The 15618-nt window shown below is 46.5% G+C and overlaps 1 protein-coding gene across 2 annotated transcripts; it reads left to right on the top strand.

The window, feature by feature from the left end:
* The first annotated feature begins 701 nt into the window (after positions 1-701).
* On the top strand, positions 702-12808 carry MEX3D (mex-3 RNA binding family member D). 2 transcript variants are annotated; one of them, XM_066635451.1, is made up of 2 exons: positions 702-1623; positions 10972-12808. In XM_066635451.1, the coding sequence occupies exons 1-2, from the start codon at positions 933-935 to the stop codon at positions 12258-12260; spliced, it is 1980 nt and encodes a 659-aa protein (XP_066491548.1). In that variant the 5' UTR covers positions 702-932; the 3' UTR covers positions 12261-12808. The 2 variants fall into 2 exon arrangements, with proteins under 2 accessions (XP_066491548.1, XP_066491549.1); XM_066635452.1 differs by having other exon boundaries at positions 1197-1360.
* Positions 12809-15618: the final 2810 nt, after the last annotated feature.

The raw sequence follows: 15618 nt of genomic DNA, 5'->3' as shown, positions 1-15618 counted from the left end.
TCAGCCTATATCTAAAGTTTTGGTGCTTTTGAAGGACTCTTGTGGGGAGGTTCTGCCTCACCTGTTTGGGTGTGGTGCTTTTGAAGGACTGGTGGGGAGGCTCTGCCTCACCTGCCTCCCCACGCACCGCATGGATTCCATACCAGTCATAACTAAAGGCATCCAGAAAACATTCTGAACTTATTTTGAGTTGCAAAAAATAACCATCCCCAAAACATTTACAGTCTCCAATTCAGAATTGGTGGGGAGACGCAGCACAGGGTGACCTCCAAAGGGGTTCTTCCCCCCCCCCCGACTTCACCCAAGCCTAGAAACAATCACACCCCAATTTCTAGACTGTATAGGTGATGGAATACGAAGCTCAGCCGCCCCCTTGGATTTGTCTGAGGGTGCAGCCCAGATCTCCACCACCCTGCTGCACAATTCATTGTATTCTGCACTGATCACAGTTGCCACCAATCAGATCTGGCCTTCTTTGGATTTGCAGAAAAAGAAAGGGGAAAAAAACTTTTGCAGTCTCCAGAGTTGGAGGAGGGAGAAAGGGGTGTGTGATTAGACCTAAGCTTTGTAATGCATGTGTAAGCACTGCGGGGGGGGGGGGGGAGGAGGCGATCTCCTTGGCGCATGCGTCCTCCTTCTTTGCCCAGGCTTCATTGTTGGGCTAGAGGTGACGTCCCCGCTTCTGGGTGGGACGGAGGCGAGGCAAAGCGGGCGGGGGCCGCTCCTGGCAGCCTTGGATCTCTCTCTCTCTTCTCTCCCCCCCCCCTTTGGCTTGGCTGCTGGATGAAGGCGGTAGAGCCAGCAAACAAAGGAGGGGGGTGGGAGCTGGTGCAAAGGGAGAGGAGCTGGTGCAAAGCTCCCAAGCAAGAGGCAGCAGAGGGAGTCCAAGGCTGGGGGGGCAAGAGGAGGCAGAGGAGGGGGCCCAGCCAGCCATGCCCAGCTCCATCTACCAGCCGGATGGAGGGGAAGGGTCCTGCTGCCCCCCTCCTGACTTGGGGGGACTGCTGAACCCCCAGATGCTCCTGCCTTCATGTTGCAACAGCAGCAGTTCCACCAGCAGCTTCCCTCTGCCCAGCAAGCAAACGGAAGACCTCCTGGAGCATCCTTCTCCTCCTCCTTCTCCTCCTCCCCCTCCAGGAGGTTTCCAAAAAGCAGAGAAAACCAGAGAAGAAGATCAGCATCAAGAGACAACAGCAGCAGCTCTCAGGTTTGCTCTGGACCAGCTCTCCATCTTGGGGTTGGAAGAAGAAGAGGAGCAGAAGGCCATGGAGGATGGAGAAGGAGGACCAGAGGGAGAGGATGAAGGGATGGATGCAGGAGATGCGGGAGATGATGGAGGAGGAGGGCTGGACCACTTTGGGTATGTAGGAGCATCTGTGCCACCACCAGGAGGGGGGCTTGTCCTGTTGGATCCAGAGGGAAGCCCCCCAGCCTCCAGCTCTGCCTCCCCCGCTGAGATTTTTGGGGCCTTTCACCCTCACCTGGGGCCCCCCCACCCTCCACAGCTCCCCCTCTTGGCCGGGCAGCTGGGCATCATTGGGAGCCGTAAGAAGAGCGTCAACATGACCGAATGCGTGTCGGTGCCCAGTTCAGAACATGTGGCGGAGATCGTGGGCAGGCAAGGTACATAATAATAACAATAATATTGCTTTGCCCTTGCCCACTTAACATTAATCCAGCGTGCAGAAAGGTGGGAGGGATGGTCTTCCTGGCTATGGGCTCTTATCTTCCTTGTCAACACACCCCCTCCTAACTTGGCAGTCTCCCATGTGGGTTTCTAAGACCAGACATGGATGAGGCTAGGGGGTTCACTTTAAATCAGTTATCAGAATTCTTTTATATTGCACTTTTAAAAAAATGAATATTTTAAAGTTGTGTTTTTTAATGGTGTATAGAAACCATTCTGAGTATTGAGAACAGAGTGAGCTCATAGGCCAAATCTTAAGAAAATAATTTGGATTTGGGGTGTCTGGAATAATTGAGGTTTGGGCGCATGTATGCTGTAGTCCCCTCCCCAAAAATCCCATTTTATGTTAATGTATTTTGATCCTTTTAAAGAGAGATGGCTTCATCAAGAGGAAGATTTGGGGTGTGTCACCCTTTTGCTCCTCCAAACTACTACATTCTTCTCCTTGCTGTTTATACATACAGCAAGAATTGACTTTCTCTGTTTCCCAAATTCTAAGGGTATTGAAATCCACAAAGACCAGGAATGCTGTAATCACTGGGCCTATCTGGTTTTTGCTTCTGACTTTAAAAGTCTCTTTGTTCCTCTGTGACATAGAAACGTGGAGTGGAAGGAAAGGAAGGAAGGAAGGAACAGTAGAAAAAACCTTGAACCTATAGCTGAAAATTAGAGTTATTCTAAGATCAATATGCACACACGGACACACTTGTGTGTCTATTTCAAGGTACACGCTTGCAGACAAAGAAAAGAGAGGAACTGCATCTTAATATCTCAAGATAATCTTGCTTTTATTGTTGTAAAAAGACAACTAGCTATGCACACCTGGGGATGATATATTCAGACATGCTCATGCCTGTGTTCAAAGTTCTCTGTCTGACTTCACATGTACCGTCCAGGAGAACTTTGGCAAAATGTGCAGATGGCCACAAAAAGTGTCCTCCATTGCCTTTTCAAGTCCCACCTCTTGGAAATGTGGCATTTTGCAATTTTGCTAACATCCGATACCATTCTGCCTGGCATTGTTTGTAATATTTAACGGTTCAGATTTTAAACCTGTTAGTGGTAAAAGGAGGGAAAAGGGTATCTCTGTTGCAAAAATCAGCCCCAAAGAGGACAAAATAGGTCAAATTGTAAACCAGTGGACAGCCCCCCTACCCTTAATCACCTTTTCAGTACATGTGCTAACACAGTTTGCACCAATACTGTATATATATACTTTAAAATTACACAGATGTATGTTTTATGAAATGGGAATTTTTAGGATGTTGCAAGTGTATATACTAGATTCCACCCAGCCTGGAGAGATTGCTGCCATCCTACAGTTTAAACCTACCTTCCCTGTCTCAGAGCCCACCCTCAACACACATATTTTCTCTCCAGCTGTTGCAGGACTGCATTGTTGTATAATATCCCTGCATTTGTAATGTTTTATATATCCTGAAAATCTCTGTCTGCCTTATTTCCCCTTGTTATAAGTGGGGCAGGGTGCCCCATTGTTCGCTTTGTTAGCTGAGACCATGCTGTGTTCAGCGTGGTGACATCACGCTCCTTGTTTCCTATTGGGTAGTTCTGGAAGCGCCACCCCCTTCTCCCCCCACCCCAAACCACTCCTAACATCTATTTAGAGAATGCATCTGTCCTTCCAACTTTTTTCCTGCTTTCTCCATTGTAGCACAATAAGGGCTTAATTTTTAAGGGGGGGGGGGGAAGATTTCCTGGCTTATCTATAAAGCTCATTCTCTGATCAGGAAGCCCTTCCCTCAGTCCCTGATATTTGAGGGATCTCTATAGTTTGATTCATTGGGGAAGAAAATGCACTCTGCATCACTTCATGGGGTACATTAATCTAGTCTGACTTCACACATGTTCCAGGATCAAACACCCCCTCCCCATCTTCAAAACAGCTGCCAAAGGCAGGCTGTGGCATGAATTAAATCCCAGCTAAAATGTCAGCAGTGGAGAAAAATGGCAAAACCTTAATGAAGTTCCAGCAAATGAGTTCATCCTTAACAGTGTAAATAATAATCAGTCAGATAGCAAGGTTTGTTTGACCACATTTGTTACCTATCCCTGCTTCCTTGTCATGTTGATTTATCATCTTCTGGCAATGTCTGAAGTCATAGACTACAAATGGTCTTGGTGAAAGTCTCCTTAATACCTAGAATTTCAGCAACAAGAATTAAAAACCAAATGACTCTGCTTTGGTTTTTAATTACTTAATCTCAGTAATCAAGGATGATTAACCAATGTATTGCATCTGATTTTATTGCTTAAATCCATCAGCAGCTGTAGGCAAGAAAATCAAAAAAGAAAAAAAACCCACAGTTAATAATGTAATTATAACACAATATATGTGCAGGGTCAGTCCACCCACAGAGCTGACGAAGATGGTATCCTCAGACAAGCAGATTGGTGCCCACCTTCATCCATCCACCCACCTCTATTTCTGTTGCTCCTCTCCCTACCTTCTGAACAGGGCCTAGGCCTAGAGCCACTCACTGTCCACGCAGGATGCAGGGGGCATTACCATGGACACATGGCTGCGACTACTGCAACAAGTCAAACGCACCAGGCCCAGGAATGCATACATTCCTCAACAGTGTCACATCTGGGAGGAAACTGACCTGCTATAGTAGCTCTTTGGCTTGTGGATCCGCTTACCCTAAAGGAGCGTACAGGAGCTCAGCAACACAGCTGTGGGGCTGCAGCTGCTGCAGAAGTCTGTTTTGCTGTACACAGAACACATTCCATTCTAGTGTGAGTGTAAATGCAACGATACTGATCTCTTGCAATGATTTTCTATATTGGAAAGATTTTAGACTTAGGAGTGTGTTTGGTCTTCTGTATTACTGTATCTAGCTGCCAACGCCAGGCAAGCAGGTAAACCTGAGCTCTGCATTGGGAAGATTGGTAGACCTGGGCTCCAAAGACTATTCCAACTGCTACCACTTCCCCCTTGCCTGTTTTGCCCCCATTCTGCCCACCCTCATTGCCACCCCCCATTCTGTTTCACCCCCTCCCACTTTGGGAAGGGTCCCAAAAGAAACTGTACCCCCTGATAAAATTCCTTACCCTGCTTCTGAATTCAGACAGGAAGAGGAAGTTTGGAAGCAAGAAGTGGTGGACTAGTCACTAGAGCATCTCTGCCACTCTAGCCCACCACTCTCCACTCTTCCACATGTCCTCTTCTGCTCTTTTCCTCTCCTCCTTTTCCAGAGAATAGAGGAGGAGGAGAAGTAGCAGTAGTTGATGTGTCACTGGATAATGGTGGGTTAACTTTGGTATACCAACTCAGGTGCCAGGAGGTCATGGGCCAACCCTCTGTACATGACACTTGACAGAAACAAACAAAAGCAGAAAAGGCCAAAACTAATCTCACAGCAAGAAAAACAATGCATAGAATAAATTAAATCAAAATTAGCCAGACTCAAAGCTTCAACCTTTGCCTCCTGCCCCCATTTGCCACACCCAATGCCCAATGGAAAAGTGTCACATTCATGTATTGCTTTGGGGCAGCAATTTTCAACCTTTTTCTTTTCATGGCACACTAACAAGGTGCTAAAATTGTCAAGGCACACCATCAGTTTTTGGACAAGGCACACTGGGCTAGTGGTAGGGGATTCACATACCCCAATGACCCTACTAATAAATGACCCTCCCTGAGGCACACCTGCAGATCATTTGTGGCACACCGGTTGAAAAATGCTGCTCTGGGGCCTCAAATTTCACTTTGCATTTTCAACTTTCATTCTCTGTCAAAAGGACAAGTGACTGCTTTCCTTTTTACATGAAAGGTGAGATTCTGAGAAAGTAGAATCCTGTGACCAATGGCGTTTTCTATGACTTTTCTGCCCTTTCCACTGAATCACAACCTATATACATCCTGGTCATTTTCCTTCTGCACTTCAAGCTTCTAGGTCTCAGTGTTGCAGGGATCTGCATCCCAGCATATATTCAGTCCTGCATGTATTGCCTCTGCCTTGAACCTCATTAAGTGATCTTCAAGACCATGACTTAATGGCAGAACATTTGCTTTGCGTGCATAAGGTCCCACATTCATTCCTCCATATCTCCTGTTACAGTAAAAGGATCTTAGGGAGCAGGGTTAGGACAGACCCCTCTGTACCAAAGAGAATAAGATAATATAGTACATTCTGGCTCATCACCCTCTAGGATCTTGCTTTTTCTCCTTGTTTTCCTTACTCCTGGAACTGCCTCCCATTCTGTACTATTTCCTCTAAATTCTTCCTCAAAATGAAGCCTTTGACACAATCCCAGTTCCCACACCCACTAAGCCAAATTATGTGTAAATTTAAATAATCACGTACTCTTCCCTGTTTACTCTTGCCTCCATTTCTCTCCCTTTCCTCTATTGCAGGGGTGCCCAAACCCCGGCCCGGAGGTTATTTGCGGCCCTCAGGACTCCCAATCCAGCCTGTGGGGAGGCCCCAGTCTCCAGAGAGTCTCTGGAGACTTGCTGAGACCACACTGGCCCAACACAACTGCTCCTAGTATGAGGGCGAACTCTCGGATGAGCTGCAGTTTGAGGGCTCCCTCCACTGCTTGCTGTTTCACATCTGTGATGCTGCTGCAGCAGCAGTGAAGGAAAGGCTGGTCTTGCTTTGTGCAAGGCCTTTTATAGGCCTTGAGCTATTGCAAAACCTTCATTCAGTCATATAAGTTCTAATAAATTCATTTATGTAAATCTATTCAAATTTAAATGTAAATTAGTTCTTTTTTTCCTGGCCTCCAACACAGTGTCAAAGAGATGATGTGGCCCTCCTGTCAGAAAGTTTGTAAACTCCTGCTCTATTGTATCTGTTTTAAGAGTGTGAGCTCCTCGGGGGCAGGGACATACATAAGAACAGCCCCACTGGATCAGGCCATAGGCCCATCTAGTCCAGCTTCCTGTATTTCACAGCGGCCCACCAAATGCCCCAGGGAGCACACCAGATAACAAGAGACCTCATCCTGGTGCCCTCCCTTGCATCTGGCATTCTGACATACCCCGTTTCTAGAATCAGGAAGTTGCACATACACATCGTGGCTTATAACCCGTAATGAATTTTTCCTCCAGAAACTTGTCCAATCCCCTTTTAAAGGCGTCCAGGCCAGATGCCATCACCACATCCTGTGGCAAGGAGTTCCATAGACCAACCACACGCTGAGTAAAGAAATATTTTCTTTTGTCTGTCCTAACTCTCCCAACACTCAATTTTAGTGGATGTCCCCTGGTTCTGGTGTTGTGTGAGAGTATAAAGAGCATCTGTCTATCCACCCCATTCAAGGACCTGCCTTCTCACTCTTTGTAAAACTCTATGTCAAGCACTTATATTAAGAACACTTTCTAAAGCACTTTATAAAGTACAGAGAGCTATTGTAGCACAGCAGCCAAGAGACTGAGCAGCAAATCAGGACTTCCTCAGCTTGAATTTCACTTGGGTTGCAGTCCTGTGCACCTCATTGAACATAGTGAAACTTAGTAAATATACATAGGATTGCACTGCAGGCACCTGAGATTGTGTATGTACTTGCCTTGCTGGATACAGTGAGGCTTACTTTATTTTATTTATTTATTGCAGTGGTCTTCAACCTTTTTTGTGCCATGATCCCAATACATAAATAAATAATGAGACTGGGGACCCCACTATTGATCCCATACCCCTCCCAGGACCCTATTCATCGACTCCCATCCTGGTCACCGCCCAGTCCCCATCCTCATAATGCCCTCCTAGCACTGTTCACTGTAACCAAATTATTAGAGAGAACAGAAAAAGTTACCATGAAGCCTGGCACTAGTGAAAGCTACTTGAGCACAGTTGTTAAGATCCTGAGCAGGACTGGGACACAGTCTCCTGGTACCTGAAGGGGTATAGCAGATGCCTCCCCCTTTACCCGTTGGTGCTCTAGTACCAACTAGAAAGGAAAGCGCCCTACAGGTAGACCACAGCTGCGATACAAGGAGGGATCTGACGGCCTTAGGAGTGGACCTCAACAAGTGGGAAACCTTGGCCTCTGAGCGGCCCGCTTGGAGGCAGGCTGTGCGGCATGACCTTTCCCAGTTTGAAGAGACACTTTTGGCCAAGTGTCTGAGGCACTTGGTCTGTGGCAAAGAAGGAAGGCCCATAGCCAGGGAGACAGACCAGGAACAGACTGCACTTGCTCCCAGTGTGGAAGGGATTGTCACTCCCGAATTGGCCTTTTCAGCCACACTAGACGCTGTTCCAGAACCACCATTCAGAGCGCGATACCATAGTCTTTCGAGACTGAAGGTTGCCAACAACAGCTCTAGTACATTGTTCTTCAACCCTTTTCATTCCCATAAGTTGCCACAACCCCACAACTGAGGCTTCTCAACCCTATTTGGGTCACAACCCCAAGATTGGAGAACTCTGATTTACTGTATTTCTATCCTGCCTTTCTCCCCCAGAGGGGATCCAAAGCAGACATGCATAAACTTGCATAGGATTGTGCTGTCAGTCTTCCCCATCTGTAATATGGGGATAATAGCGCTTACCTCCTCTATAAGTTTGTTCTAAGATTCACAGCCCAATTCTGAGCTGCCTGTTGGGCCAGAACTGCCACAGTGCCAAAATGGCTACCTCAGCATCCTGCATGCAACAGGGCAGCCACCTGTGGCTCCTCGGGGGAAGGGGACTTTCATCCCCTTTCCCTAGATAAGGCAAGTAGCCCCACAATAGGATTACTCGATTCTGCGGTGGCCCTTGGGCTGCCGTAGAATCAAGAACCTCTGTGTCAAGTCCATGGCCCAACATGGAGGCTCTGGATGCAGAGGACCAGAGCACTTCTGGTCCTGTCTCCCTCCCACTCCACTCCCTCTCTCTTGCACACCTCCTCCCCACCCTCTCTCTGCGCTCTGTCCACCTCTCCTTGCCCCAGAACACAGCTTCCCCCCATGCTCCCATCTGCCACGTGGCTGTTCGGGTGACCGCAGAGCAGCGGTGGTCCACTGGCGCTAGCCCAGTACTGGCCAACACTGAGCTTCAACCGGCACTGAGGGCTGCAGACGTGTCTTACAGCTCATTTGCGACAGTCAGCACCGGCAGTGGACTAGTGCTAAGAGCTCAAGATGGGACTTTCAGTCAAGATAAGACATGTGAAGGTCTTGCCACACTCAGAAAGCACTATACAAGCATTATTAAGTCTTACTGTACTCACCGATGATGGTATATTACTTGGGATCCTGCAGTCAGAGCAGAGCATACTGGGCTAGATAGACCAATGGTCTGTCTCAGAGGCTCTCTTCTCTCAATCTCTCCCTGTTCACCATGGATAGACCCTATTTTCTCACTTTAAGTCAAGTTAGACATAGGGGAGGATCGGTTGACCCACCAAACATATTAGCCATGTGACTTAATGAAACCTGCATGTACGGCTAACTCTGAATAGCCATTGCTGACAAATAATTGAAAAATACTGCCTTCCTGCCCCACTTGTGGGCTTCATGGAGACATTCTGGCTGTCCATTATGGGATGTTGAACTAGATGTACCATTGGTCAGTCCATCTTATGGAGGGTAGACTGTCAATCACTTTTAACAAGGGTAGCTGAATTGGACCTCTGTGTTCAGGAGCAGTTTACCTTTGATTATCATATATTGAGAGCTAACAACATGAAAGGGCTGTTCCTGGAGACATCTGGCTGGCCATCATAGGAAATGGGATATGAGATTAGATGAGCCTTTGCTCTATTTTAGCAGGGTTCTTTTAAACATCTCAAAAATTGCTCTCCGCCAAGTTAAAAAACAGGGCTTTAATGATAAATAATTAAAGTAAAATGTGCTGTGGGAATGGCTTCTATTAATAGCTGGAGCCCTGGTACCCGTTTGCAGTCTCTGATCTGTGTTGCTGGGTTGTGAGGAAAAGGGGAAGACTACGCAAGTATGTGAATTCTTAAGCAGAGACAAGCAAAGCTGCCTTATATCTTCCAGAATTTAAAAAGAAAAATCAAAACAAACTCCAATCAATATTAAAAACTGGTTTTTCCCTCAGGGATATGTAGAACTTGTGATAGGTATGTTTCTTGTTTGCTCCTCAGTTTTGCAGAACCGCTGATGAACAGATGAAGATGGTATGGTTAGCTTCCTAAGAAACTTTGCTCTCATAAAAATGTCTGACCCCATGTTATGTGCCTGAAGAACAGCATCTGGACAGTGCCCTGTGATGTTCAGATGGTCAGAATGTTCAGCTCCCTGCTCAGTCATGAAGCTCACAGGGCGAACTTGGCTAGGCATAATCTTTGAGCTTAACCCACTTCAGAGGGTTGTTAGGGGGATAAATTGGGGATAGGAGAGATCCCAAGGAAGATGAACGAGAGGTGAGATGACAATAAAATAAAGCAACGCTTTGTGAAGCCTCAAAAACCAGAGGAGTCGCTGAATATGATTTGGAAGGAAAGGGGGGGATATAGCTCCTTCCCCCCACACGTAGTCCTGTGACTATCAGAAGCAGGTTAAGTGATGGAAAATAGGAAATGTACTGACATTTGCATAGTGTGTACCAGTGACAGTACTCAAGTCTTTGAACAGCTATTAATCACAATAGCAAAATGGAACCTCCATTTTTAGAGGCCGTCTACCTCTAAGTAACAGGTGTATGGGATAAAGAGCAGGGAATGACCACCCCTTCTTGCCTGTTAGCTTCCTGACATGACCCTCTGGTTTGCCACTGTGAGAAATGTGCTTTGCTAAATGGCCCTTTCTCCTGATCCAGCAGAGTTCGTCTTATGTTTAGGAGATTAGAAAAATTCATGGAGGAAAGATCTATTGATGGAGGAAAGATCTATCAACAGCTATTACCCATGATAGCTAAAGGGAACCTCTGTGTTCAGAGGCAGTATAAGAGCCCCACCCTATCCTTTCCAGCTCTGGTGCAACTGCAATGCACCCCCAAGGTAAAGGAATAAACATTCCCTTAACTCGAGGAGGCCTCTTTGATTGGCCTCCCAACACAAAATAATGTCGGCATGGTTGCACTGACAAGTTGGATAGGATTGGGCCCTAACTAGACGTTGTGGGCATACAACTGGAGAGGGCTGTTGCTTTCATGGCTGACCTCTGTAGGAAACAATGCTGGATTAGTTGGATTTTTGGATCAATCCACTGAGGCAGTTCTTCAATTAGATATATTCTGATTATTGAGTTCTGAGTATTCTGGGTGGAGATTTGTGTGTATGTATTTTTTTTTAACTAAGTAACAAAGTAATACATATAATTACCTACTGGCTAATGTTACTGTCTTCCTCCTTTCCTTCTTTTCTTTCAGGTTGCAAGATCAAAGCTCTGCGAGCGAAAACCAACACCTACATAAAGACACCAGTGCGAGGGGAGGAACCAGTCTTCATCGTGACAGGACGGAAAGAGGATGTGGAAATGGCCAAGCGGGAGATCCTCTCTGCTGCTGAACACTTTTCGATGATCCGGGCCACACGCAACAAAATCAATGCGGTGACAGGCTCAGTCTTGGGCCCTCCCAATCTTCCCGGGCAGACCACCATCCAGGTGCGGGTCCCTTACCGCGTTGTTGGGTTGGTGGTGGGTCCAAAGGGAGCCACCATCAAGCGGATCCAACAGCAAACTCACACATACATCGTGACCCCAAGTCGGGACAAGGAACCTGTCTTTGAGGTAACTGGCATGCCCGAGAACGTTGACCGGGCTCGGGAGGAGATTGAAGCTCACATCACCATGAGGACTGGCTCCTTTATTGACGTCAATGCTGACAACGACTTTCATTCCAATGGCACTGATGTGTGCTTGGACTTGCTGGGTGGCACGACATCCAGCCTGTGGGCCAAAGCCCCCAACCCCACCCGCCGACCACTTTCCAGTCTGCGCAACGATAACCTTGCTTCCTTGGGGAGCACTACCTCCTCAGCAGAGCCTTACTTTGGGGGCCATGGGGCTGAAGGCCCTCCCAGCAGTCCTTTCAGCACTGGCAGCAGCTTCCCTTTTACTGAGCCCCCAGCCCCCATGCTCAGCTCAGAAGACTGTGACTTTGGGTTTGATTTCCTGGCCTTGGACCTCACCATGCCAGCAGCCATCTGGTCTCCATTTGAGCCCTCTGGAAACCCACTTCAGGCCTTCAGCAGCTCCTGTTCCTCCGTCAATGGTTCCTCACAGAGACGCAACAGCAGCCTCAGTAGCACAGCCACCCCCCGGAATTCACCGACCCTCCCAGAGACCAGTGTGGCCCTGGAGCATCCCTTGGCCCGGCGCATTCAGAGTGACCCAGTCAACGCCCTGTCCTGGCTGCCAACCCAAGGCTCCCTTTCTTCTTTCTCTAACAGCACTGGCTACTCTTCCTCCTCATCCTTGCCAAGCAGCATCTCAGCCACTTCAGGCTCCCCCACAGATTCAAGTGGCTCCGATGGGCCCCGGAAGAGCTCCCGCGAGTGCATGGTGTGTTTTGAAAGTGAGGTAATTGCTGCCTTGGTGCCCTGCGGCCACAACCTCTTCTGCATGGAGTGCGCTATGCGAATCTGTGGCAAAGCCAAGCCGGAGTGCCCTGCCTGCCACACGCCAGCCACACAGGCCATCCACATTTTCTCATAGCTCCCAGATTGGCAGGCCCTGCAACATGCCCATCTCCCCTTCCTCCGTACAAAAACACGGCTTTTTCGAACTTGTAAACTGTTTAAATCCACCTTTTTATTTTTTAATTTAAAAAGTAAGGAGTTGTGGAGGTAGGGAGGGAGGAAGGGAAAGGAATACGTCCAATATTTCTCACTAGGTAGAAAGCAAGATGGTGGTAAAGGGGAGGGAAGGGATGAAATAGAATTGGGAGGGTGCGACAAGGAAGAGAGGCAAGAACCACAAGAGCTGTGGCAACAAATAGAAAAATATTGTTTACAGAATAGCTTTTAACTCTCAACCCAGATGCACAGACTGGGTGGAGGACAATGCTGACTGTTCCTCTGACCATTCTTTCGAAATTACAGTGTTTATTTTTATTTTTTTGCAAAGATAAAATAAATTGAGCAAATCTGAGCTCCACAAGCACTTTTTAAGGACATGGCAATGGTGGTCTTTTATTATTTTTTTTTTCAAGAAAAGAAAATACATTTTATCATTATTTTTTATTTGGGGGGATGATTTTTTAGTATGCAATTCAACAAGTGTATATACTTATACATATATACATACATACATATATATAAATATATATATATATATATATTATTTTTGTTGGCAAGACAAGTTTGATCAGCTACTTCCTGAAATCTGTGTAAAGAGAAGGGGGGGAGGGTATTTGGGGTCAACTAGGAAGAGGCACGGCATGGGGGGCATTGCTGGGAGGAGGGAAATGAGAAGTGTCAGGTTATATGTCTTGCGCACACGCAAAAAAATTTCTATCTCTTTGTTTTCGCTGGATTCTTTTTGAAGCTTATTTTTTACCTCTGTGTATATGTAGGGCATTTCTAGGAAAATAAGTACTTTATTGAATAAATTTTAAGAACTAAAATATATTTTATTTTAAAAAAGCAAAAGGGGATGGGAAACTGGACCCTTAACCTTACAACAGCGAAAGTACTGATTTTTCATATAAATATATATATAGCTGAGCTGACTTGACGGTTATGAAAATTGTATCCAGAGTTTTATTTTTTGAACTTTCAAAGCCTTCTTAATAAAAAGACTTTTTACTATATACGACTGCCTCATTGCACATCCAGTGTGTCATTCTGGAAGGGTGTCTGTGTAACTTGGGGCAAAATCCTAACCAAGGTTTGCACCGGTAGAGCAGGTATTCCACCGGTGCACACTGTTGCAAGCCTGCCATAAAGCACATTGCAACAGTGCACCATCTAGGCCTGCTGGAGGGAAGGCCAAACCTATCCCCCGACTCCAGTTCAAGGAGCTGTGCCCACCAGGGCAGATAAACTGAGCGGCACAGGGGTGGGAGGAGGGTGGGATGGGGTTAGGTGGGGCAGGGGTGGGCAGATTGCGCCTGGGAGGGCGAACAGGATCGGCAGCACCGGCACACCCCATATTCTATTCCAGTGGTTTTCAACTTTTTTCATGCCTCAATCTCAATATATAAGTAAATAATATATGAGACAGGGGACCCCACTGTCAATCACACTCACCCCAGGGCCCTATCCATCCACCCCTCGCCCGGTTCCCACTCTCGTAATGCCCTCCCAGCACTGTTCACTATAACCAAATATTTTTATTAGAGAGAACAGAAATAGTTGCCATGAAAGCACTAGTGAAAGCTATTTGAGCATGATTGCTAAGAACCTGAGCAGGACTGGGACACAATTGTCTGGTACCTAAAGGGGTATATCAGATGCTGCCCCCTTTACCTAGTGGTACTCTAGTCCAGCGGCCTTAACCTTTTTCATTTCCATAAGTTGCCATGCACTGGAGATCCTGGTCCCTGTGCCACTTAGGGCCAGGACAGCAAAATGCTCCCCCCCTGAGGAGTATGACATCTCACCCCCCACAGGGCCTTCTGAGGGGCAGGAGGAGGCTGCTGGCAGAGTACTAGGAACTACTCTGTGGTGAAATGCACTCTGCACATGCTTAGAGGTTGTCCAGTTGTGTATGACTGTTGGATGTAACTGGCTTTGGCTAAGCCCATGGAGACCATGGTACTAGGAGACTACTTTTAAATCCGTCTTGTCTTCAGGGCCTGAACAAGGTCTCTCAGCTTCTAGTCCGATACTGTAACCATTACACCACACTGTCTCTCGATGTGAACTGAATCTGCCTGGGGAGAGCATTCCATAACCAGGAAGACCCCACTAAAAAGACTCTCTCCCTGTTCACTATCCACTTAACTTCTTTAATTGGGGGAACATAGCAGAGGAGGACCTCTGTCACCAATCTGAAATTTTAGGAAGAGTGGTTCAAAAGTTGTGTTTTTATTTTTTACCCCACTTCCTTATCAAATCAAATTTCAAAGAATCTTTGGGAAATTTCAAACATACACAAAGCTCAGTATAAAACTGAATTGAAATGTAATATGGATACAAAGTAATATACAAGGCAGATAAGATTTTTTTTTAGGCACAGAACCAAGCATTGCGTATAGAAAAGCAGTGTATTTTAGAAATATTGGCAAGTTTTTGTTTTTTAATTATCATTGTATTGACATTATTTGATGCAATGTAGTTGATAAAGATCAAACAGATGCACGCACCCACACACAATAAGGTACTTTGAGACATTGGCTTGCATTCTTGGGCCACAAGCCAGTTTCATTGTTGCAATTTTAGTTGCTCAATGCATAGAATCAGAAACAACATAGTTTCTTGGCCACAAAAGCTAAGATCAATATTTATTTTTAATTTTTTAAAAAATGTATCCTGCCTTTCCAAGGTGACTTACAATCGGACACAACAAAAAACAATGAAACTAAACCAGTCACAAGAAGACTATAGCAACAGGCAATTAAGAAAATGGCAGAGTCCATTCCCAAAAACATCCAATAGAGAGCATGACAAGTCAGCCACAAGACTTGTGAAACAGAAGCATCAGAAATATCAGCAAGTGGTGGTGTGTGTATACCTTGACCTCCTGTGGAAGGGAGCCACAAGCTGTAGACCATGACCAAAAAGGACCTCTTTCAAGTTGCCTGCAACCAAACATCTAAGCATGATGACACCTACAATCAGGGCCCCAAGAGTGGGTTAGGGCCCTAGTGGGGGGGAAAAAAAGTTCACCTCCCAGCCAGGGCGGACTAGCTTTACATAAGAGAAAAATATATGCAACATAGTTGGGCCCCAGGCCTCCTTCTGGACCACCTGGTCCAGTAATTTCTACTGCTTCCCCCCCCATCCTGCACCATAACAGAATCTCCCTAGACGACCTCAGGAGGTAAGCAGGTCCATATGAGGAGAGATGGTCCTTCAAATCTCTCTCCATTTGGGGCTTTATAGGTCATACCCAGCACTTTGTGTTGTGC

The sequence above is a fragment of the Tiliqua scincoides genome, chromosome 8 (genome assembly GCF_035046505.1).
Source record: "Tiliqua scincoides isolate rTilSci1 chromosome 8, rTilSci1.hap2, whole genome shotgun sequence".
Lineage (NCBI taxonomy): Eukaryota > Metazoa > Chordata > Lepidosauria > Squamata > Scincidae > Tiliqua > Tiliqua scincoides.
The sequence above is the reverse complement of the archived record's forward strand: the minus strand, read 5'-3'. Positions and strand labels throughout refer to the sequence as shown.